The 22660-nt window shown below is 35.3% G+C and overlaps 1 protein-coding gene across 1 annotated transcript in view; it reads right to left on the bottom strand.

The window, feature by feature from the left end:
• RGS20 (regulator of G protein signaling 20) overlaps positions 1-22660 on the bottom strand; it is a 147088-nt gene that overhangs the window by 16380 nt on the left and 108048 nt on the right. Inside the window, exons 3-4 of the mRNA XM_044658016.1 lie at positions 19762-19910; positions 6784-6870 (exon numbers count right to left, since the gene is read on the bottom strand). Coding sequence (XP_044513951.1) covers positions 6784-6870; positions 19762-19910 — 236 coding nt within the window. The remainder of the gene's footprint in view (positions 1-6783; positions 6871-19761; positions 19911-22660) is intronic.

A 22660-nucleotide genomic window follows, 5' to 3' on the forward strand; every position in this document is an offset into this window, starting at 1 on the left:
AAAAAAAAAAATGAAAACTCCCAGGAATATTATAGCCACAATCTAGACCTCTCAAGTAAAATTAAAAATACTGCAATCAGGATGATATGAAATTTAGTAGTCATCAATTTGAAGGAACAGATAGCTTCGGAGGAAAATACATATATATGTACACATATTTGTATAATTATTGTTAAACCCTTACCTTCTGTTTTAGAATTAATATTAAATATTGGTCCCAAGGCAGAAGAGCAGTAAGAGATAGGCCTTTGGGGTTGAGTGACTTGCCCAGAGTCAGACAACTAGGAAGTATCTGAGGTCACATTTGAACCCAGGACCTCCTGTCTCTAGGCCAGGCTCTCTCTGTCCATTGAGCTACCTAGCTGCCCTGTTGAAATAAAATAATGGAGAAAGTAAAAGAACTAGGCTTATAACCAAGAATAATGTATTCTACAAAACTAAATATATCCCTCAGGGAAAAAAGTGGATCTTTAGTGAGTTAGAGGACTTTTAAGAATTCCTGATGAAAAATCAGAGCTAAGTAGAAAATTTGACATACAGACATAGGAAAAAAGAAAAGCACAGAGAGTGATTATAAGAGATTAGATAGGGGTAAACTATTTACATTCTTATGTGGAGAGATGACATATGCAGTATCTTAGAATTCCATCAGCATCAAAGGTCATATAAGGAATCTAATTAGACTAATAAAGCCCTGGGAATGATTCTGTTATGTTTTGATAATCTTAGAAGAAGGATGAAAAGTTTAGGGAACAGGAATATCCTGGAAGAGAGAAGAAAGGAAAGGAAGAATGGGGAAAATTACGTCACATAGATGAGGTGAGCAAGTAGAAGTCTATACAGCAAGGAAGAGGGAATAGAGAGGAACAGGCAACATTTGAGTGTCATTCTCATCTAACTGGTAACAGGAGGGAAGAACACACACACAAATTTACACACATGCAGAGTTGGGATTAGAATTCTATTTCACTCACAGGGAAGGGGAGTAAAGGGATTAAAGGAAGAAGGGAGAATGAAATGCAAGGTAGATTAAGATTGGGTGTAGTCAGAAGCAAAACAACCTCTTAAAGAGGGTCAGGAAAGATAAAATGAAAATGTATGAGAGAATAAAATGGAGAGAAATAAAAAGTTAGTCATTATAACTGTCAATGTGAATGGAATGAACTCATCCATAAAACAGAAGAGGATTATAAACCATAATCCAACAATACATTGTTTATAAAAAAACATGCTTGAAACAGAAAGATACACACAGAATTACAATGTGAGACTGTGGCTGAATTTTTAAAAAGCAGGGGTAAAAATCATGATCTCAGAACAAGCAAAAGCAAAAATAGGCCCAAATTAAAAGCAATAAATAAGGAAACTACATTTGCTAAGAGATACCACAAACATGAATTAATATTAACACTAAACATATATATAACAAATAGGATAACATTTAAATTCTTTAAGGGAAAGTCAAATGGATTATAGGAGGAAATAGAGAGTAAAACTATAATAGTGGAGGACCTCTACTCCCCCTCAGACCAAGATAACTCTAATCAAAAAATAAAAATAAAAAAGAGGTAGGATAGAATTTTAGAATAGTTATATATAATAGATCTTTGGAGAATATTGAATGGGAATTGAAAGGAGTTTACTTATTCTCAGCTGTATATGGCACCTTCACAAAAATTGACTATGTATTTAGACATAAAAACCTTGCAAATAAATGGAGAAGAGAAGAAATATTAAATGCATCTCTTACTGAATATAATGCAATAAATTATAGTCAATATCAATATATAAAAATAAATAAAATCCAATAAAAGCAAAGATTAAAAATCAATGACCAAATAAACAGTCCACAGGACCTGGAGGCAGCTGTGTAGGCCACACAACCTCATCTTCAGAACCTGACTGAGAGAAGACTGTGGAGCTCTCATACACTGACTAGCTATTGTATAAAACTGTGGCTACAGAAGAGGAGGAACAAATACATACAAGTGAGTGAACCCTGGGAGGATGGAGTTCCTGATTACTGCTCCAGGACAGAGGGGTAAGAAGAATCTTACAGATTCTAAAGAAACTATAGCAGGTAAGAGTGTTGAAAGTGATAAGTGTTATCGGAGGCTCTGAAATATAAAAATTAAAAGAATCAAGAGATCAAGGATCAAGAGAGCTCAGGAAATAACCACAACAGCAACAAACTAAACTTTGAGACATTATCCCATGATTGTGGCTCCAGGATAAAGGGGTAAGAACTTGCTTACAGTCTCTGAAGAAACTGCCTGGGGGTAAAAGTGTTGACAGTGATAGCATTGCTGGGGACACTGCAATATAGAAATTAAAAGAACCAAAAGATCAGGCACCTTCAGAGCTCAGGAAATAATAACAACAACAATAACAAAATTAAACCTTGAGACATTATCTTTCACACAAAGGGAGAAGAACCTGACACTTGCATAAAATTGACAATTAGGAAATAGGATGTTAACAATAAGAAATGAATGAGCAAAAATAAATGTGTAATCACAGATAACTTCTTTGGAAATAAAAAGTATCAGAGTTAAAATTCAGAAGATAGTGCAATTAAAGCATCCATGTCTAAAACTTTAAAGAAGAATGTAAAATGGACACAAGCCCAAAAAGAGTTCTTGGAAGAGTTTAAACGGATTTAAAAACCAAATGAAAGAGATTGAGGAAAAATTAGAAAAAATAAAAACAATGCAAGAAAATTTATAAACTTATCAAAGAAAGCTCAACCAATTGGAAAAAGAAATTCAAAAAGTCATCAAGAAAAATAGTTCATTAAAAATTAGAATTGGGAAAGAGGAAGCTGATAATTTTTTATGACAACAAGAAATAATAAAACTAAATTTTTAAAATGGAAGGAGACAGGAAACATCTTATTACAAAAGCAACTGACCTGGAAAACTTATTAGGAAGAAACAATATAAGAATTCTTGAGCTACCTGAAAGTTATGATTTTTTAAAAAGGGTTAAAATACTATCCTTGAAGAAATTATTAAAGAAAATTGCCCTGAAGCTTTGGAATTAGAAGTTAAAGTAGAACTTGAAAGAATTCATCCTTCACTACCTATTAACAGATCCCTACAGGAAAATTCACAGGAACATTATAGCTAAGATTTTTAACTCCCAGATTAAATAGAGATGACTACAAGCAACTAAAAAGAAATAATTTAAATACTGTGGAAATACAATAAGGATAACACAAGATTTAGCAGCTTCTATATTAAAACAACAAAGGACATGCAATACAACATTTTGAAGAGCAAAGGATCTGGGTTTACAACCAAAAATAACTTACGAAGCAAAGCAGAGTCGTCATGCAAGAAAAGAAATGGTTGTTTAAAAAAGAAGAGATTTTCAAATATTCTTGAAGACCAGATTAGAATAGAAAATTTGATATGCAGGGGGTAGCTGGGTAGCTCAGTGGAGTGAGAGTCAGGCCTAGAGACAGGAGGTCCTAGGTTCAAACCCGGCCTCAGCCACTTCCCAGCTGTGTGACCCTGGGCAAGTCATTTGACCCCCATTGCCCACCCTTACCACTCTTCCACCTATGAGACAATACACCGAAGTATAAGGGTTTAAAAAAAAAAAAGCCAAAAAAAAAAGAAAATTTGATATGCAGAAGAAACATATAAAGATAACATGAAAGACCAATTATAAAGGATTTTATACAGTCAAAATGTTTACTTCTCATATGGCAAAATGATATGTTTAAACTTTAAGAATGATATAATTAATTGGATGGTTTGAAGGAGCATTTGAAGGAGATAGAAGCTTCAATGTTGAATTAGATATAATAGGATGAATTAAAAAATTAAGTAAAATTGGATGGAGAAAGATAAATTGGAATAATCATCCCATATAAAAAACAATAATGAAAAAATGTTACAATGAAGAAAATAGAGAGATGGTAATGTTATTACCTTATCCTCACTGGATCTGGGTAAAAGAGGAAATAATACAGATATATAGAAGGGTAAATTTTTTCTTAACTTTTAAGGAGAGTTGAAGGCTAATGATTAAAAAAGGGAATCTTAGAAGGGCACATAGATGAGGAAAAAGGGCAAGGGGATGAGACAAGAGAGAGAATAATAGAGGTCATTTATATTAACAAATAAGAGGGTAAGAGAGAGATAAAGGAAGGACTCATAAAGGGTAAATATATTAACAACTAGGAGGTTAAGGGTAGAAGAAAAGGGAGGGAATCTCAGAAGAGGGTGCAGTTGAAATCAGGGTGAGACTGAAGGAGTGAGGATTAAGGATGTAGTGGTTAGAAGAAAATATCCGAGGAGGAATAAGATTAAAAGAATGACAAAGAAGGAAAAACAGTGAAGAACAATATAATGGAGGGAAATAGCACATCTAATAATTATAAATTTGAATGCAAATGGGATGAATTTATCCATAAAACAGAAATGGATAGCGAAATGGATTAAAAACTCAAACCAAGCAATACGTTGTTTACAAGAAACACATTTTAAAAAAAAAGATACACGTAAAATAAAAATAATCAAAACAATAAACAATTTTAATCAAAGTTGTAGAATGTAAATGAAACCTACAAAATCACTAGCATTTCTGATATTACCAAAAAACCTAGCAAGAGATTTAAAGTGAAATTCCATTTAAAATAACTACAGATAGTTTAAAATACTTTGGAGTCTACCTGCCCTGATACGCATAGGAGCTATGTGAACACATTTACAAAACTTTATATCCATATAGTTCTAAATAATTGGAGAAATATAATTGCTCATGGTAAAGCTCAACCGATATAATAAAAATGATAATACTGCCTAAATTAATTTGTTTATGCAGTGCCATACCAACCTGGCATCCAAACCAGACTACAAAAATATTACTTGTAGAGCTAGAAAAAATAATAATTTATCTTGCAGGACAAAAGTTGAAGAGCACTAAGAGAATTTTAAAAATATATAACGCAGGAAGGAATGGAATCTGGAAGTACCAGAATTTAAACCATAATGTAAAATCATAATCATTAAAATAATTTGGTTCTGGATAGGAAATTAGGAAACTGATCAGTGGAACAATATATAGAAGAAAATGAGTAAAGTGGTCTAGTATTTGATAAATTTAGCTATTGGAGCAAGATCTCACTCTTTAAAGAAAATGGGAAAATTGGAAAGCAATTTAGCAAAAGCTAGGTATCAATATGTCATGTTGTGTACCAAACAAATTCCAAATGAATAAAGAATGACATCATAAACAAATTGGAGCAGCATGGAAGAAATTACCTGTCAGAACTAGAGATGTGGGAAGAGTTCATGACCAATCAAATGACAGAGATGTTCATACAAAGTAAAATGAACAAATTTGATTGCATAAACTTAAAATGTTTTCACACAAACAAAACAATATAGCTAAAATTAGAAGAAAGATTGGAAATTGGTGGTGGGGAGTGTGTGTGTTTGTGTGAATCTTTGCAAAAAGTTTCCCTGATAAAGATTTTATTTCTAAATAGGGAACTGAGTCAAATTTATTAGAATAAAATCCATTCCTCAATTGTTAAATGGTCAAAGGATCTGAAGGCACAGTTTTCAGAGGAAGAAATCCAAGCTATCAGTAGTGATTCTAAAAAAATGTTCTAAGTCACTAATAATGAAAGAAATGAAAATTAAAACTACTTTTGAGGTATCACCTCACACCCTTCAGACTGGCAAAATTGAAAAAAAGGAAAATGGTAACTGCTGGAGGAGCTATGGAATAACAGATACATTGATAGACTGTTCATGGAACTGGAAACTACTCCAACCATTCTGGAAAGCAATTTGAACTATATCCCAAAAGCTATTAAACTTTGCATAAGCCCTTTGACCCAGCAATACCAACACTATGTCTATACATCAAAGAGTTCAAAGAAAGAGGAAGAGAATTTATATGTACAAAAATATTTATAGCAGCTCTTTTTATGGTGAAATGAATACTGAAGGGCCATCAATTGGGGAATGGCTGAACAAGTGATGATATGTGTGTGATGGAATAATATAATTTTGTAAAAAATTATGAAGTGAGAGGTTTCAGAAAACCTGAGATTTGCATAAACTGATGTAAGGTTAAGTAAAAGGAACCAGGAGAACAATATCAATTATACTGTAGAATCAAAGAACAGGAATTTTGAACAATGCAATGGAACCAACCACAGTTCTAGAGGACTCATGATAAAATGTGCAGTTGGGTGGCACAGGGGATAGAGTACTGGGGCTGGAGTCAGGAAGACTCATCTTAAGTTCAAATCTAACCTCAGTCACTTACTAGTGGTGTGACACTGGACAAGACTCTTAACTTTGCCTCAGTTTCCTCATCTATAAAATGAGTTGGAGAAGAAAATGGCAGGCCTCTCCAGTGTCTTTTTCATGAAAACCACAAATGGGGTCATGCAGAGTTGGATACGAATGAAACAATTGAACAACGAGCAACAAAAATCTCTAGATAGGCAGGTGATGGCCTCAGAGGGTAGACTGAAGCTTTTTGGGGAGTAGGGATGAGGAGAGGAACATAGTTAATTCAGGAATGTGTTTTGCATGATTATACATATTCATAACAGGTTTCTTGCTTTCTCAGTGAGTTAGGGAGGCAGTGATGGGAAGGAGAAAATTTGAAATAGAAAATTAATTAAAATTGAATTTTAAACATTTAAAAAGTTAAAAAGGAATAATGTAATTTCTAGTTTTTGTATGCCGCAACTAGACTCTTGTGAGTATTTCTGGTACTTTAGTACAGCCTTTCTAAATGTTAGATGTTTACCTTTCTTCACAGGTTGGAAGTCCTTCTGCTCTGAGTTCATGGGAAGCCCTCCTTGCTCTTTCATCTTCTTGGTTCCTAACAGTAAGACTGTAAGGAACAACATGTTCACATGTCAAATTCAAATAAACCTGTATCCATACAATTATTTTTAGTACTATCTATAAAAGAACTTCAGGTCTCCAAACAAAATTTCTCCTCTTCTTCAAAAAATGGCCTGGATTTTTCTTTCTCTAGGCAGACTAGATTAAAATGGCAACTTAGCATTAACAAAATGTACAACTTTAATAACACTGTAGGATCAATTGAATAATTGTAACTTTCCATTCACGTTGTTGTAGTTATTGTGTATATTGTTTTTTAGAGGAAGCTAGGTGGCTAAGGGGTAGAATGCTAAGCCTGGAATGGGGAAGACCTGACTTCAAATCTGGCCTCAGACACTATTGTAAGGATGAAATGAGGGATTTGTAAAAAACTGTAGCACAGTTCCTGGCCTATAGCAGGTGTTATTTAAAAGGTAACTATTATAATTATAACAATGAAACAGTAGTGTTCCTGCTTCTGCTTACTTCACTTTGTATAAGTTCATATACTATTTGTCTTCCTATGCTTTTATGTGTTCATCATATTCATTACTTCTTATAGTATGGGGATATTCCATTACATTCACAGACCAAATTCTTTAGCTATACCTCAGATAATGGACATATATAGTAGGCTCCTGAAATAGGATGGCTGAAACTGTGGATAAAAGTGAATACCTGATATCCTTGTATATAATACGATTTTCTGGTTCATACATACATAGAATAAAGTTTAATTGATAAGCACACACTAAGACAATACCAACATTAAACATAGTGATAATAAAATACTTTGTACATTATTATGTAGTACTATACTCTTTCTTGGGGTGTATGGGTGTTCAAGGAGGATGAAGACCTCTGGTTGTGAGGGCTTGCCAAGCCTTTTTCAGGGCTACATATCCACCTTTGGTGTCCACTTCTCACCCAGCTCTTATCTGTGGCTTCACAAAGCTGTAGCATTACAGCAGCCACATCCTAGTAAACCTCAGCAGGTGGCTAAACCAGGTTAAGGGTAATTAATGGGCCACAAACCTGTGGGTGAGTTAGGGGGTTGTCTACCCAAGCATGTGAAGACTTCTCCCAAGAAATGGGCAGATGAGAACAATTTGCTCCAACAGCCATGAAGGGAGACTGAAATGGGGGCTATGGAGAGCCTAGAGCTTAGTCAAATCTCAAAGTTGCCAATGTCATTCACCCTGTTGGTTCCTGGGCCATTACCAGTCATTTTGACTTTTATCATACCAGTAGACACTGATCACTCGGAAAGAGAGAGTGAGCTGATGAATTCATACAGCTTTGTCTCACTTAAATCCATTTGTTTTTACATGGTTAACTATGGGTAACTGAATCAGCAGATACCAAATCAGTGAGGATTGGGGTCCTCCTAAACATTATTTCTAGTTCTTCTGCTATAAATATTTTGGAGAGGATGAGACCTTTCTTTTTTGCATTGTCCTCTTTGTAGAATATTTAGTTCCTTTCTTAACATAATTCTAATTCCTTTCCAGTATGGTTGAAATGTCACCAAAAGTGCAGTAAAGGGTCTGCCTTAAACATCCTTTAAGGAGTAGCCTGGTACATTAGAAAAAAATCTGAATAGCAGGGAGATGGCTTCTGTGGTTTTGTAGATACATCCTGTGGAGTTCCTTATAACACATGGACGGAGTGACCTGCCCATAGTCACACAACTAATTAATATGTTGCAGAGTAAGGACTTGAATTCAGGTCTTCCAAATTCCAAGTTCAGAATACCATCTACTTCATAGTATTGCCTCCAGTTAAGTCAGTGTGTTGTTCCTTATTTTTATGTAGTTCAGAAATGAACCTTTTCATCTAAATATATTTTTATTTCTCCCTACTATGTTATCATATTAGTTTATATTATAGATTATATAGGTTACTAGATATATCTATGTATTATATATAGATTAATTTATCTTACAGATCATAGAAAATGATTCCAGCCTATTTTCACCATATTTAATTGATAAATATTACGATTGTTAGAGAATTGACCTAAAAGCTCTTAGTGTCCTAACAAAGTTATTTTATGTGTATACTAAAGTATTTTCTGTTCTGTCCTTATTAAAATGCAAGAGCTCTTGATTTTTTATTCTTATATAAGCAGAACAAGGAAATTTTCTGAGATGGTGGTGGATAAAAGGAAAGGTATAAAGGCATCTGACTGATTGGTATGTTTCCTTTAGCATCAATATTTCATGAGTTCTTCTTTTACACAGTAGAATATAAAACTGCTCAGTGAATTAAAACAAAAAGAAAAAGTAGAGAGAAAAGCAGAAGGGACCAATACAGAATTCCCAAAGGGTTGAATTGCAACTATGTAGTAACCTGTAATAAATCTAATACTTAAGCTTTGGAATTATCTTTCCATGCAGTCATTTGTTAGAGTATTTTATTTTAAGCAAGGTTCATTTACTGCAGCATGTCTGCATGAGGAAACAGAGATTGTATTTTGTTCTCAATCTTTACTTGGATGTCTATTCACTATTTATACAGGAAAAAGAAAATGGAGAGTAGGAAGCCAAAATACAATTACATGAGCATATGGTTTCAGAGTTCTGACTAGGTCTAGTGACACACTCTTCAGCATGACAAATTTTGCTTCAGTGAATGTTAAGTCCTAGATTTTTAAACAAACAATATTCTCTTGATTGAGAAATGAGAGGTTGAGGATTAGTAAAGTAAAGGGAGAAGAAGAAAAAAAAAGAGGGAGATTATCAATGATATCTAGGATTAAATTTGAAATCATCAGAGCCTCGAGAAGTCTCAGACTCATGTTGGTGGCATATGCTCACACTTCTTTGCCTTCCTTTTTCCTTCTTCCTTCCACTATACCAAATGATGCCAGTTTCAGTCCCACAGATTCCTCTCCTAACCATCTCCTCCTACTTGAATCACTATTTTCTTTCCAAGAATGATTAAATTCCTTTAGAGAATAATTTTTGGAAACAGAAATACCCAATAAATGAGAAAGTTTTCAATGGTACAAGATGTTTAAGTCTCCATTATATCAGAACAATAATTTTCCTTGCAAAGTTGTTCTATTGCTACTAAGACAATATATTTTCATGGCATCATCCAAAAGAATATCTTCATGAATCATGACTTTCACCCTTAAGATTTAACACATGTAACTATATTTACTATTCTGCTAGTCTTTATTTTGGGGTAGATTTAAATTTGTTATCATACTCTTAACTGTTTTAAATTTATTAGTTTGGTCTTCAGAAAAACCTTGGCCCAGGGGATGGGTAGACTTGGGTTATGGGGAGAAGGATTACTTGAGATTAGGACAGAGTTGCTAGAGAATTGTTTATTGGTGTGTGTGTGTGTGTGTGTGTGTGTGTGTGTGTGTGTGTGTGTGCATGTGTACACTCTCATGCATACGTACTCTTGGATATATACTTAAACACACAGGAGCAACAGTAGCTGTTGGGACTTAGGGTTTTTACAAGCAATGGTGATATATGTACATGGGTAAATTATCCTCTATTTCTCTGAAATCTAAGGAGAAATATCTCAGAAGATTCTTATGTCATGGTGAATGAATTTTTGATTTACTAGAATGTAAGTAAATATAATCCCAATTCCTGCTATGAGTTAGGTAACAAAGATGAACTAAGAATGGGTCCACCCCACAAAATAAAATGGTAGGTTTAATAATCATCCATTAGGACTAGGTCTTCCAGTGCAAGAAACATTTATTAAGTTACCTACTGAGGGTAAGGGTTTGCGTTAAATACTGAAGTATTGGTGGAATTCATGGCAATGTTGATTGTAGAGAACAATAGTACTTCAAACTTGTTACTGCCTTTGGTTAAGGGGGAAGATCCTAGTAGTCTAGAATTTCCCACAGCAAAAGTAGTCTTTCCTAGCAGACAGGTCCTCTGATATGGATACACCTACTCTAAAGGAGGACTTTGCTCCCTTTCTGGCAATGAACAAGATAGCAGTGGGATTCTCTATGGGTGGCACCACTCACCACCTGGTAAATGCATAATAAAATATGGGACTTTTAAAAATGGGCCTCATTATATTCTTCATTTTATGTGAAAATTTTGGATCCTATATCTCAGTTGGTAACCTATTTCTGTTCATAATTTTTCCTTGCCAAGAACTTTGTATTTTTCAAAGAAGTTTCCTCCATAAATGAAGGCCATGATAGTAAATTTAATTTCAGTTATTTGATTTTTTTTTAATTTTATGCTACCCAAAGATAGTTGTTTAGAAAACAGATTAATTTGAAAATTAAAGAGCGATCCTTTTTAGAGCCTGGGCTGAATTCTCAGACCATAAAATTGGTATGGATATGGAATTAGGATTAAATCAAACCAGATTTTTAACTTTCATAAAAACTGAGTTATTTTGCCATTCAAGTGATTAAAACTTGATATCTACCTGCATGTGAATGATTGAATTGAGCTGAATGGCTGGTAAGATGGTTTTTGTTTATTTAGACTGTTTAGAAAATTGATATCATTTTGACTGAGGATCAGTTGAAGAAACTGGGGATGTTTGGCCTGGAGAAGCAAAAGCTGTTTTTAAGTCTTTGAAGGGCTGTTGTGGTGAAGAGGGAGGCTAGGTTGTGGGCACAGTGGATAGAGTGCCTACCCTGGAGTCAGGAAGATTCAAATCTAATTCAAATCAAGTTCAAATCTAGGCTTAGCTGTATGACCCTTGGAGCATCATTTAACCCTCTTTGCCTCAGTTTTTTCATCTGTAAAATGAGCTGGAAAAGGAAATGACAAATCACTCCAGTTGCCAAGAAAACATGAAGATTTGGACACAACTGAAATGACTGATCAACAACATGGGGATGAAAGATTAGATGCATTCTGCTTGACCACAGAGTTTAGAACTAGGAGAAATGAGGGAGAAATGACAAAGAGGCAAATTTAGGCTTGATATAAGGAAAAGTTTCCAAGTTGTCTAAAATTAAAGCCGTTTTGGGAAATAATGGGCTCCCCACAGTGGAGATCTTCAAAAAAGGCTTTGGAGGTATGTCATAGAATGAATGCTTTTCCAGGTATATGACTACAGTTCCTTATAACCTAAACAGTACTTAGAATCTCCATTTCCCACTGTGAGATACCGTGATTCTAAACAATGAAGTTTTTACTGACTTACAGTGACAAAAAGAGCCTTAGTTTTTATTCCTGAGGAATGAGTGCCTGCCTGTCATCAGATTTTTTTTATTTCTCAGCAATAGGATTGGTCAAATAAAAAGAAATAATGTCTGTCTTGTGTTTCTAATATATTTGCCAAATTGTGAAGATGTACATGCTGCTTCTTTTTTTTTTTTTTTTTTAAATAGGCAATGGGGGTCAAGCGACTTGGCCAGGGTCACACAGCTGGGAAGTGTCTGAGGCCAGATTTGAACCTAGGACCTCCCGTCTCTAGGCCTGGCTCTCAATCCACTGAGCTACCCAGCTGCCCCTATACATGTTGCTTTTTAGCAATTCTATTTCCTCTGTAACTTTGCTGGGCAGGGACAAGTAATGAAAGAAAAGAATGAAGACTACAGTCAAGAAATCGTTCCAGTCATAGTATGATGATCAACTGTGAAAGATCTAGTTATTCTCATCAGTGCAATGATCTGGGACAATCCTGAAGGATTTATGATGAGGAATGTTATCCACCTCCAGAGAAAGAACTATTGGAGTGGGATGCAGATCAAAGTATACTATCTTTCACATCAGTTTATTTATGGTTTTTCTTTGGGGTTTTGGTCATGTAGGAGTGTGCTCTTACAGCAATGACCAATATGGAAGTGTGTTTTGCATGATAATACATGTATGGCCCAGATCAAACTGCTTACCATCTATGAACAGGGGAAGGGAAGAGAAAGAGAGACGACTTGGATCTTGTAATTTTGGAAAACATATGTTGAAAATTGTTATTACATATAATTAGGAAAATAAAATATCTTTGAATTAAAGAAAGAAAGAAAAAAATCAAGCTGCTGCAAGGGAATATACAGAAAGCAGTCTTTCTTGTCCTTGTCATTTCTCCTTAAATACCCAACTATACACCCCCACCTTACATTTAAAGTAAATGATGATCTGTGTCATTGAGATAATTAAGACTGTTCAGCAAGAGCTCCTTCATCTCTTATTTCTCAGCATCACTGCCCATTCTTCTTGCCTCTGTTTACAGAAGAGGTATCCCTATTACTTGCTGTCTACTTCCTCTCACTGTGCCCTTTTAGTTCCCAATCCCTTCTGGCTTCTCCAGAACTTGCTCCAATAATCATTCCTGCTTTTGCATGTTTAAGCATGTCCTCTTTGTGGGCTTTTCTCCACCTTGATAAAATATGCCCAGGTCAAACTCATCCTTAAAAAAAAGCAAAACAGAAACAAAACTTCCCTTGATTCTTCTGTTTCCCTCTAGCTATTGCCTTATCTTATTTTCTTCAGTACTAGGTTTCTAGCAAAAAGCAACCTGATCTCATGATCCCTTGTCCTCATCACCCACTCTCTTCTTTCTGATTCTTCTGTGTAGGGTAATGGGGAAAGAGGCTAGAGGCAATAAGAACAGCTGAAAGGTTTTCAACTAGATTGTGTCAGTGGGAATTAGGTGGAAGAGGTGGATTTGAGAAATATTGCTGAGAAAGAAACAGAACTGGGTGACACATATGTAGGTGGCAAAGGAGAGGAAAGAGAACAATGATGGCTTGAGTCTCATTAAAAGATAGTGAGTATATGTACAAAGAAGAAGGCTACGTTTGAGATAGAGGGAAAAGGAAATTACTCAATTATTCAATTCGACAAATATTTATTCAAGACTTCTGTACAGGGCAGTGGGGCGGGGGCTTGGGTTGAGAATATGTGAAGATAAATAAGACAAGGTCTCCAAAAGGTCTTCCATATTATGAGTGTTACAAAGAATAAAATACCAAAATTAAATATTTTATACACCTAAATAGCTTTTTACTGAATCTCTAACATCTTCTGGTTTGTTTGGCTCTTGTGGTCATTAAAAATTCAGTGCATTCTCCCTTTGTAAGGATGGTAGTCCACTCGGCATGCCCTGAAACATCAATGGATGTGTGACCTCGTCAGCACAACATTGCCTTCCATCAGAGCCCACTGAAAACTAGCCTTGCTTTTTCAACTGGTGTGGTTATTGCCTAGGCTCTCCCATAGAGAAGAAGAAGAATGCCTTGGAGGTATTCCTCTAAGTCTTTTTATATTTTGTAGGCACCAGGGTAGCACTTGGGCCATCCCAGCTGTTATCACTTCTACTCACCATCTACTGGCCTGCCTTTTCCATCCATACATTTCTCAGTATTTTCTGTCTCTGTCTTTTCATCTCTCTCTGTTCTTCTCTCTGTCTTTCTGTGTCTCTGTTTCTCTCTCTCCATCTCTACATGTGTATACACAATTTCATGCCATTTCTTACTTATGCCCATCATATTTATGTATTCTTCTTTAATAATAAAATTTAAAAATAAAATAATAAAACATATATAATAAAAAATTTAAAAATAAAAATAAAAAAATAAAAAATACTTTTTATTTTTGGAGATGATTATGTTCCAAATTTGCTACCATACAAATACCACCAAGAAAACATAAATGTTAAAAATAGGCATTTTTTTGCCCTAAGGGTCTGCTTTGACTAAGTTAAGTACTCGACATTTCATCTGCAATTCCATCTTCTTTCTTTTTCCTGTCCAAGTCTGGGTCCCATTCAATTCAGTTAAACATTTATTAAATACCAACTAGGTATTAAGCAGCCAGAAGACAAAGACAAAAATGAAAAGCTGACCCCAGAGCTTATATTCTCCTGGAAGGATACTATACTTACTGGTAAGTAAGTATGAGATAATTAGAGGCAAAAGAAAAGTGTTTAGAAATGGAGGTAGCAGTGCTAGTGGCAGTGGCTGTGGTGGTGCCTGTGGCAGTGGTGGTTTGAGAAGAGATTTGGGTTGGTGAGGGAAGTCTGAGGAGGAGATTGCACCTGAGTTTAGCCATGAAGAAAGCTAACAGTTCTTAGAGGAACCTTGGGAAAGAAGCACATAGGGAAGAGTTCACACTTAGGCAATGGACAAGAGGTGGGATATGAATGAATTCTTTTTTAAAATTTTTTAGATATTTTTCCTTCATAGAGATATCATGAAAAATCATCCCAAATGCTTTAACATTGTGTTGGTCATAACATTTTTTGTCTTTGTGGTAACTGATCTGGTCTAGCCTTTCTTCTTGATCTTGTTTTTTTGAGTCACAATTTTATTTTTTATTTTTATTTTTGCAGGTATCAGGGATTAGGACATAAGATTTAAATGCTGTGGATCTTCAGATTATGTCTTTATGAAAAGATATACAGGGTGCAGCTGGGTAAATGCAGTGGATTAAGAGCCAGACCTGGAGATGGGAGGTCATGGGTTCAAATCTAGCCTCAGATACTTCCTCACTGTGTGACCCTGGGCAAGTCACTTAATGCCCACTACCTAGTCCTTACCACTCTTCTGCCTTGGAATCAATATACATTGATTCTAAGATGGAAGGTAAGAGTTTTTAAGAAAAAAAAGAGAAAAGACACAAAATCACAAAATTTCAGGGTAAAAAGGGAACTCAGCCATATGGTTCAATCCATACCTCCAAATACCCAATATGGTATTTGACAAGTGATCATTTGTCTCTGTCACTAAGAACAGAGACAACTTTATAAAAATATTGACAATTTTTTTTCTCATTTTCAGTGAAAATCCTACCAATTTCAACTATTGATGCTTTTTTTCCCCATTGGATATCTCTTTATTTTTGTCAATATGTAACAGGTATCAGTAGCATGAAATTAGACCATTCTTCATCCCCGGAATGAGTCTCATGGGAAGTTTCCATAAACTTTCTTTGAGAAACTCATCCAAAATCAAAGAGTTCTTCCTCTGGCTCTTTTTTTCTCTCCCTCTTTTAAAAAATTATTATTTTAAAGTATTTTTCTAAGATTACATGATTTGTGTTCTGTCCTTCCCACTTCCCTTACCCCTCCTGGAACTGACAAGCAATTCCACTGGCTTATACACGTATTATATTGATGCTTTTTGGAAAGCTCCGAGGATTATTGAACCATAAACTTAGAACTAGAAGGGACCTTAGAGACTATCAAATCCAACTTATCCTCCTTATCCCCCTCCCTCATTTTATAGGTGAAAAAAATGGGCTGAGAGATATTAAGTGACTTGTTCAAGATAACACCATTAGCAAATATTTGGGTCAGGATTAGAATTCAGGTTTTCTTGTCTCCAAACCTAGAATATTATTCACTGTGCCACCCTTGGCAACCCTTACTTGGGCAATAGCTAAGAGGTAGGATATGAAATACTTAATTCAGAGAAGTGCGAATAGGTTGGTTTGGTTGGAAGGTCCAATATGAACAAGGGAATAATGCAAAATAATTTGGAAATGTAGGCTTACTTGAAAGCAAATCATAGAGATGTTGGGGACTGAACTCAGGCCTCCTACATGGAATGCATGTAATCCACTATTGAACCACATTGCCATGTCTTTAGCTTTGTCTCATGCCAAACTTTCTAAGATTTTTTTTCATTCTTTTTTTTCATTCTTTTTTTTCATTCTATTGCTTTGTGTTGTTTTACGAGGTAATACTGCTTATAATCTTCCACTGGAATATCTTATAAATGTTTGTAGTCTAATAAATATCAATGAATAATTGTGAATAACTATCCAGTAGTTGATTAAATTACTATATCTGTTGGTTACATAAAGATAACATGAGAATCAGGGCCATTTATATACATTAGAATCCCATAAGGATAGCAATGTCAGGAGACAGATTAGTATCTATTTTCTCTCTGTCAGATCAAGTTTTGCTAGATAGCCTCGAGATGGGAATTTGCTCCCCAAATCCTGAATCTGTAATAATGAGTCACATTATACTGTGTTCCTCCACAGGTATCCAGCCCATTTTCCAAATGCTGTAATATTGGATCAGTAAATCTGCAATAGGAATCCTTGATTATGTTTGACACTTGGAATCATTTAAATTTTATTTTAAAATAAGGTGGATTAATATAACAAAAAAGATTTTTTAAAAGCTAGTTGTCAAGTCTTCATGAAGAATTGAGTAAAATGTTCTGTTGTTGAGGTATTTTTCAGTTATGTCTGACTCTTTTGTGACCTCAATTGAAGTTTTCTTGGCAAAAACAAAAAAATAAAAATTAGGTTGTCATTTCCTTTTCCATTTAATTTTTTTTAGATGAAGAAACTGGGGCAAACCGAGTTAAGTGACTTGCCTAGGGCCACACAGCTAATAAGAGTCTGAAGCTGGATTTAAACTCAAGAAGAATATGAATCTTCCTGACTTCGTGCTCAGTGCTCCATTTACTACACCACCTAGCTGTTCCAGAATATTCTATTAAATGTAAATTTTATGTGATATTACCAAATTATTAAGGCCTGACTCAATGATATCTAAGGTCCCTTCAAAATCTGAATCTATGCTTATAATTCTAATAATATAGCAATAGGCCTGAATTTTTTATTTGTTTGGACCTGTGATTTCATCAGTGCAGGGATTTCCCAGTTAAAGAAACACTTTTATATCAATATAGATTAATAATGGATTTGTAACTTATAGTCTTAGAGAATTTTCTAGAGGTCTGAAAGTACACAAGTGACTTGCTCAAGGTCACACAACCAATATATCAGAGGTGGGACTTGAACCTGTGTGATCCTGACTGAGGTTGACCTGCCATTCACTTTGCCAGAGTCTGAAAATATAAAGGCATTATATTAGGCAGTCCAGTGTGAACCCTGGCACCTTAAACCAAGAGTATATTTTAAAAGTTCAAGAGTATATTTTAAAATACTGTATTCTCTTGCACCATTATAAAACCCCTTCCAACTTATTTCTTTCTAGATCTACCAAAAATAATTAATATGGATTTACTCAACTTTAATCCTGAACTAAATAATGCTTTATTTCAAAGCGGAAGCTTGGCTAATTCTTTTAACTCAGTTACTAAAATTTTCAGTCTCAAAAGATTTTGGTCAAAAACTACTTTCTGGGTTGTCCTAGTTTGCTTTTCAAATATGTGCTAACATTTTATAAGAAAGAAACCATACTGTGAAGTAGCATCTATTATGTTGATATGCTACTGACATTTTAAAGAAAATAGCTTTTCTCCATTAGACATATCATAAATATTAATATTTTTCCTATGAAGTGGCGCATGGGAAAAGCACAATAGAACAACATTTCTTAGATTCTTATTATTCTAGAAGAACACTCTGTCAGGCTTATTTCATTTATAAATGAATGCATTTCTCTACTTCTACTCAGTCTATCTTTTGGTTTGACATTCATTCAACTTTATTCTGAAGTTTTGGAGTTATAAGAGATTTGAGAATGCAATATTAAATAACGTGATATTTGAGGAAATCATGTAGTTACAACTATGATATTAAGTATCTGAACTAACTGAAGAGAATCACCTCTTACTAGTTTTTAATTTTGGATTCATTCTTATTTCAAATCAATCTCAGGTTATACACCACCAGGACATTCATACAGAAATTTTGGTGATGCTTTATACATATGCACGTGTACATAGACAAAACACACAAACACGTATGTATCCGCACATGCAACATACATGTGTATATGTGTAGAGAAGCATATATATCTACATGTATACTTATATATCTATGCACATTTATCTATATACTCATATATCTACACATATATTTTACATCAAACAGTATATTTGACTTTTTGGTTAAATATACAAAACTTTCATTAAATTGATTGAATTTGTCACTTCTGTCATATAAAAACAGTCACAACGAACATATCAAAAGTCACTATCTTTTTCGGTCTAAGTTTCCTCATCTATGACATGAGAGGGTTAGTCTACCTAGATGATCTCTAAGATCCTATAGGATAGTGCTATAAATTTGATCTGACTAAATTGAATAAGGTAAGGAATAATCAGTAATTATATATGACTTCTGCTTTTAATTAATATTTAAAATCTTGCAAAAGCTTTATTGTCATATTCAGGATTTCACAATTCAAATGAATTTTCCAATAATTTTGGCATAGGATCCATAATTCCTTCAGATCTATAATGGTAACAACAAGATTTTACACAACCACCCAACATTCCAACCAAGACTGTAAGTCTCCATAAATGACACAACATTTTTCAACATAAGGCTCTTTTTTCTTTTTAAACTCTTACTTTCCATCTTTGAATACTGTGTGTTGGTTTCAAGGCAGAAGAGCAGTAAGGGCTGGGCAATGGGGGTTAAGTGACTTGCCCAGGGTCACACATCTAAGAAGTGTCTGAGGCCATATTTGAACCCAGGACTTCCCATCTCTTGGCTTGGCTCTCGATCAATCCATTGAGCCACTTAGCTGCACCCCCTTCCCCCCCATAAGACTCTTTATTACAAATCTTGTGTTCTTTCTCTCCCCATTTCAGAGACCATTTCTGAATTTATTTTAATGAGAGGGGGAAAAAACATATAGCCTCTGGAGTTCTCTTTCCTCCAGGAAATCTTTGCCAGTTCCAGGTCACACTGCTCTGTTTCTCCACTTTCTCTGCTCACCTACCTAGCACATCATGTTTGTAACAATATTTTGCATTTGAGTGTGTGCGATCTCACATTGCTCTTCAGTTGTTTTACACATGCAAATGTTATCTCCTCACATATGTCAGTGTAGAATGGAAGCCCCTTAATAATTCAGAATCTTGCAATCTATTTCTTTGGTCACCCCCAGTTAAGCATTTACCAGTTAAGTGTTTATAATAAAGACTTATTCAATTAAATTGAGTCCTATGAATTAGTTCTATTCTGGGATGCTCCAAGTGTAGTGGTGTGAGTTTAGAAGCTGAAAAACATACCACGAGCAGCTACAACAACAGCACCAGCAGAAGCAACAAGCATTAGAGCCTCTATTCCCCACTTCGTGTTGGCCTTGAGTACAGTCTGTTGTCTCCTGGGGCACTGACATCTGCCGTTTACGCATCTCCATCCGCTCTGATCCCATGGGCTGTGAAAGTGATAATGAAAATGGGAAGTTTAATATGGAGCAGGAGTCTAGGGATGAACCAATTTTGCTCATTGCAAAGATAAAATCCTTTGGGGGTGGGGAACAAAGACTTGAGAGAGCCTAAGCAATTTTGTGATGTCGTATGCTAACAGGTGGATCACTTAGTGATGTTGGAATAAGAGAGAGTAGATTGGCAGGATTTTTATTTTCTCACTTGAAATCCCAAAATGAGGAAGGGAGAATAGTACAGCAAGTAATAAGTATCTTTAAGGATAGCTGTTACGACTTATAACACCAACCCTTTCTATAGCAGGAGGTATAGAAGCTGAGGGAATCTCCATGACCTACAGGAATTGTTCTGTAGTTGTCTTTGTGTCAGAAGAAATCACATATTATGTCTCAAATGTAAGTTGGTTTTTCTCGAGCCATATGAACTTTATAAACCTGAGAACGATGGTGTTGCCTTGGATGGAAAAGGAGAAGTCTGGAAAAGGAGTTGATTTGGGGGAAGAGATAATGAGTTGTATTTTGGATATGTTAAGTGTGATATGTTTACAGGACACCCAGTTTGAAGTGTCCAATGGCCTCCTGGGAGCTTAGAAGTTCTAAAATCTAAAACTAGGTTACAACAAGGAAACTTAGACTAAATGATTAAATAACTTCCTCGAGGCCATATAACCCTTTGGCTGCCCTGTCAAGTCTCCTAGTCTGAGACTAGTCCTCCTATCGCCACAAGAATCTTGATACTACAGAGAAAGTGAAGGAACTACAGTGATTGAAAATAAATGCTTAACTCTTCATACTGCATATAATGTTGGGTTGCCAAATATATTAACAATTAGAAATTGGTTAATAATGGAGGAGAGCTATCTAGCCTGGAAATTTCCTTAGTGGCACGTAAATTCCTTGTTATAAATGCAGATTGACAACCCATCTGTAACTAAGAGTTTTAGATATTTGTCTAAGAGATTGTGTCTTGCCTACAATCACACACAGTTAATATGTTTCAGAAGTTGGACTAGAACTCAAGTCTTCCAGGAACCTCTAAGGCAAACTTGCTAGCACCTATATCATACTATTTCTCAATGTATCCATAAACCTAGATGCAATTAGTTTAAAGAAAGATTCATACTTTAACATAAATGATTATCAGTCTAGAATACCATTTGTTTGAATTACAACCAGTTCTTCACAGACTATTTCCCTTCCCCCCCTCAATACATAGTCTTCTCAAAAGGTGATTATGAATTTGTGGGACACTAAAGTTACCAACAATGTGTTAATCATCAAATTTGATGGCCTTTTTGTATTTCTCATCTGACCCATCTTCCACATGGGACACTAGTATTAAGTGTGTCTCTCTCTTCCTAGATACTCTCCTCTCTGAGTTTTCATGATTGTACTTTCTCCTGGTTCGCCTGTCTGACTGCTCCTTCTCAGTCATCTTTGCTGGTTTGTAATCCATATCTCAATCCCAAAAGGTACACATACCCAAGGTTCAGTCCTCGATCCTTTTCTGTCTTTATACTCTCCCTTGGACACTTCCTTAGCTCTCATTGATTTAATTATCTCATCTATGTTTGTAACTCACAGATCTGGCCTCTCCCTGGAACTTCAAATCTTCCATTATTGGACATTTCACAATGGATGTCCTGTAGATATCTCACACTAAACACATCCAAAACAGAACTCATTATCTCTTCCCCCAAATCAGCTCCCTTTCCAGACTGCCCCTTTTCCATCAAAGGAGCCACCATTCTTCTCAGGTTTATATACTTGACATTACATTCAACTCCTCCCTCTCATTCCCCATATCTACAATCAGTTGGTAAATCTTGCTTTTTTTTTACCTCTCTTTTCCACCCTCATTTCTCTACTCACACTACTACCACCTTAGTTGAGCTCTCATCATTTTTCACCTGGACTATTGCAGTGATCTCTTAAATAGGTCTCCCCAAATCAAGCCTCCCTCCATTTTAGTTCATTCTCCATATAGCTACACCAAGTGATTTTCCTTAAGCCCAGACCTGACCACATCAACTTCCCCTTTGCTTAGATAATTCCACTGGCTCCTTATTGCCAATAGGATAAAAATACATATATTTATTCCTCTGTTTAGCATTTAAATTCCTTCATAACCTGCCACCAAACTACCTTTTAAAATTATTATTATTCAACACCCATAACTTCTGTCTTAGAATTAATGACCAAGAATCAGTTCTAAGGGAAAAGAGCATCAAGCGCTAAGCAGTTGACCTGCCTGAGTCTGAGTTCATATTTGTACCCAGGACCTCCTGACTTCAGACATGGCTTTCTATCCACTGTTACCTAATTTCCCATCTTTTAAATCTGGTTGTATATCACGTTCCCTATCTCCACTTTGTGATACAGACAGATTGATTTTCTCTCTGTTCTTCACACTTGGTGTTCCAGCTTTCCCACACCTTAAATCTGCAAAGCATTCCCTCCTTCCTTCCACCTCCTAAAACCCCTTTCCCCTTCAAGACACAGCTTTAGCATTAACTTCTACATCAAAATTTTCTCATCCTCTCAACTGCTAAGTCTCTCCCTCCCAAACTACCTTTTATTTAACTAGTTTATATTTATCTGTATTTAAAAATTGTATTCTCCAAATACTGATATTTGTACTGTCTCCCATAAGAATGTAAGCTTCTTGTGAGTATAGATTGTTTCCTTTTTTGAATTTGTGTCCCCAGGTACGGTGTCCGACACATGGTAGGTGCTAAAAA

This window comes from Gracilinanus agilis, chromosome 1 (genome assembly GCF_016433145.1).
Source record: "Gracilinanus agilis isolate LMUSP501 chromosome 1, AgileGrace, whole genome shotgun sequence".
Lineage (NCBI taxonomy): Eukaryota > Metazoa > Chordata > Mammalia > Didelphimorphia > Didelphidae > Gracilinanus > Gracilinanus agilis.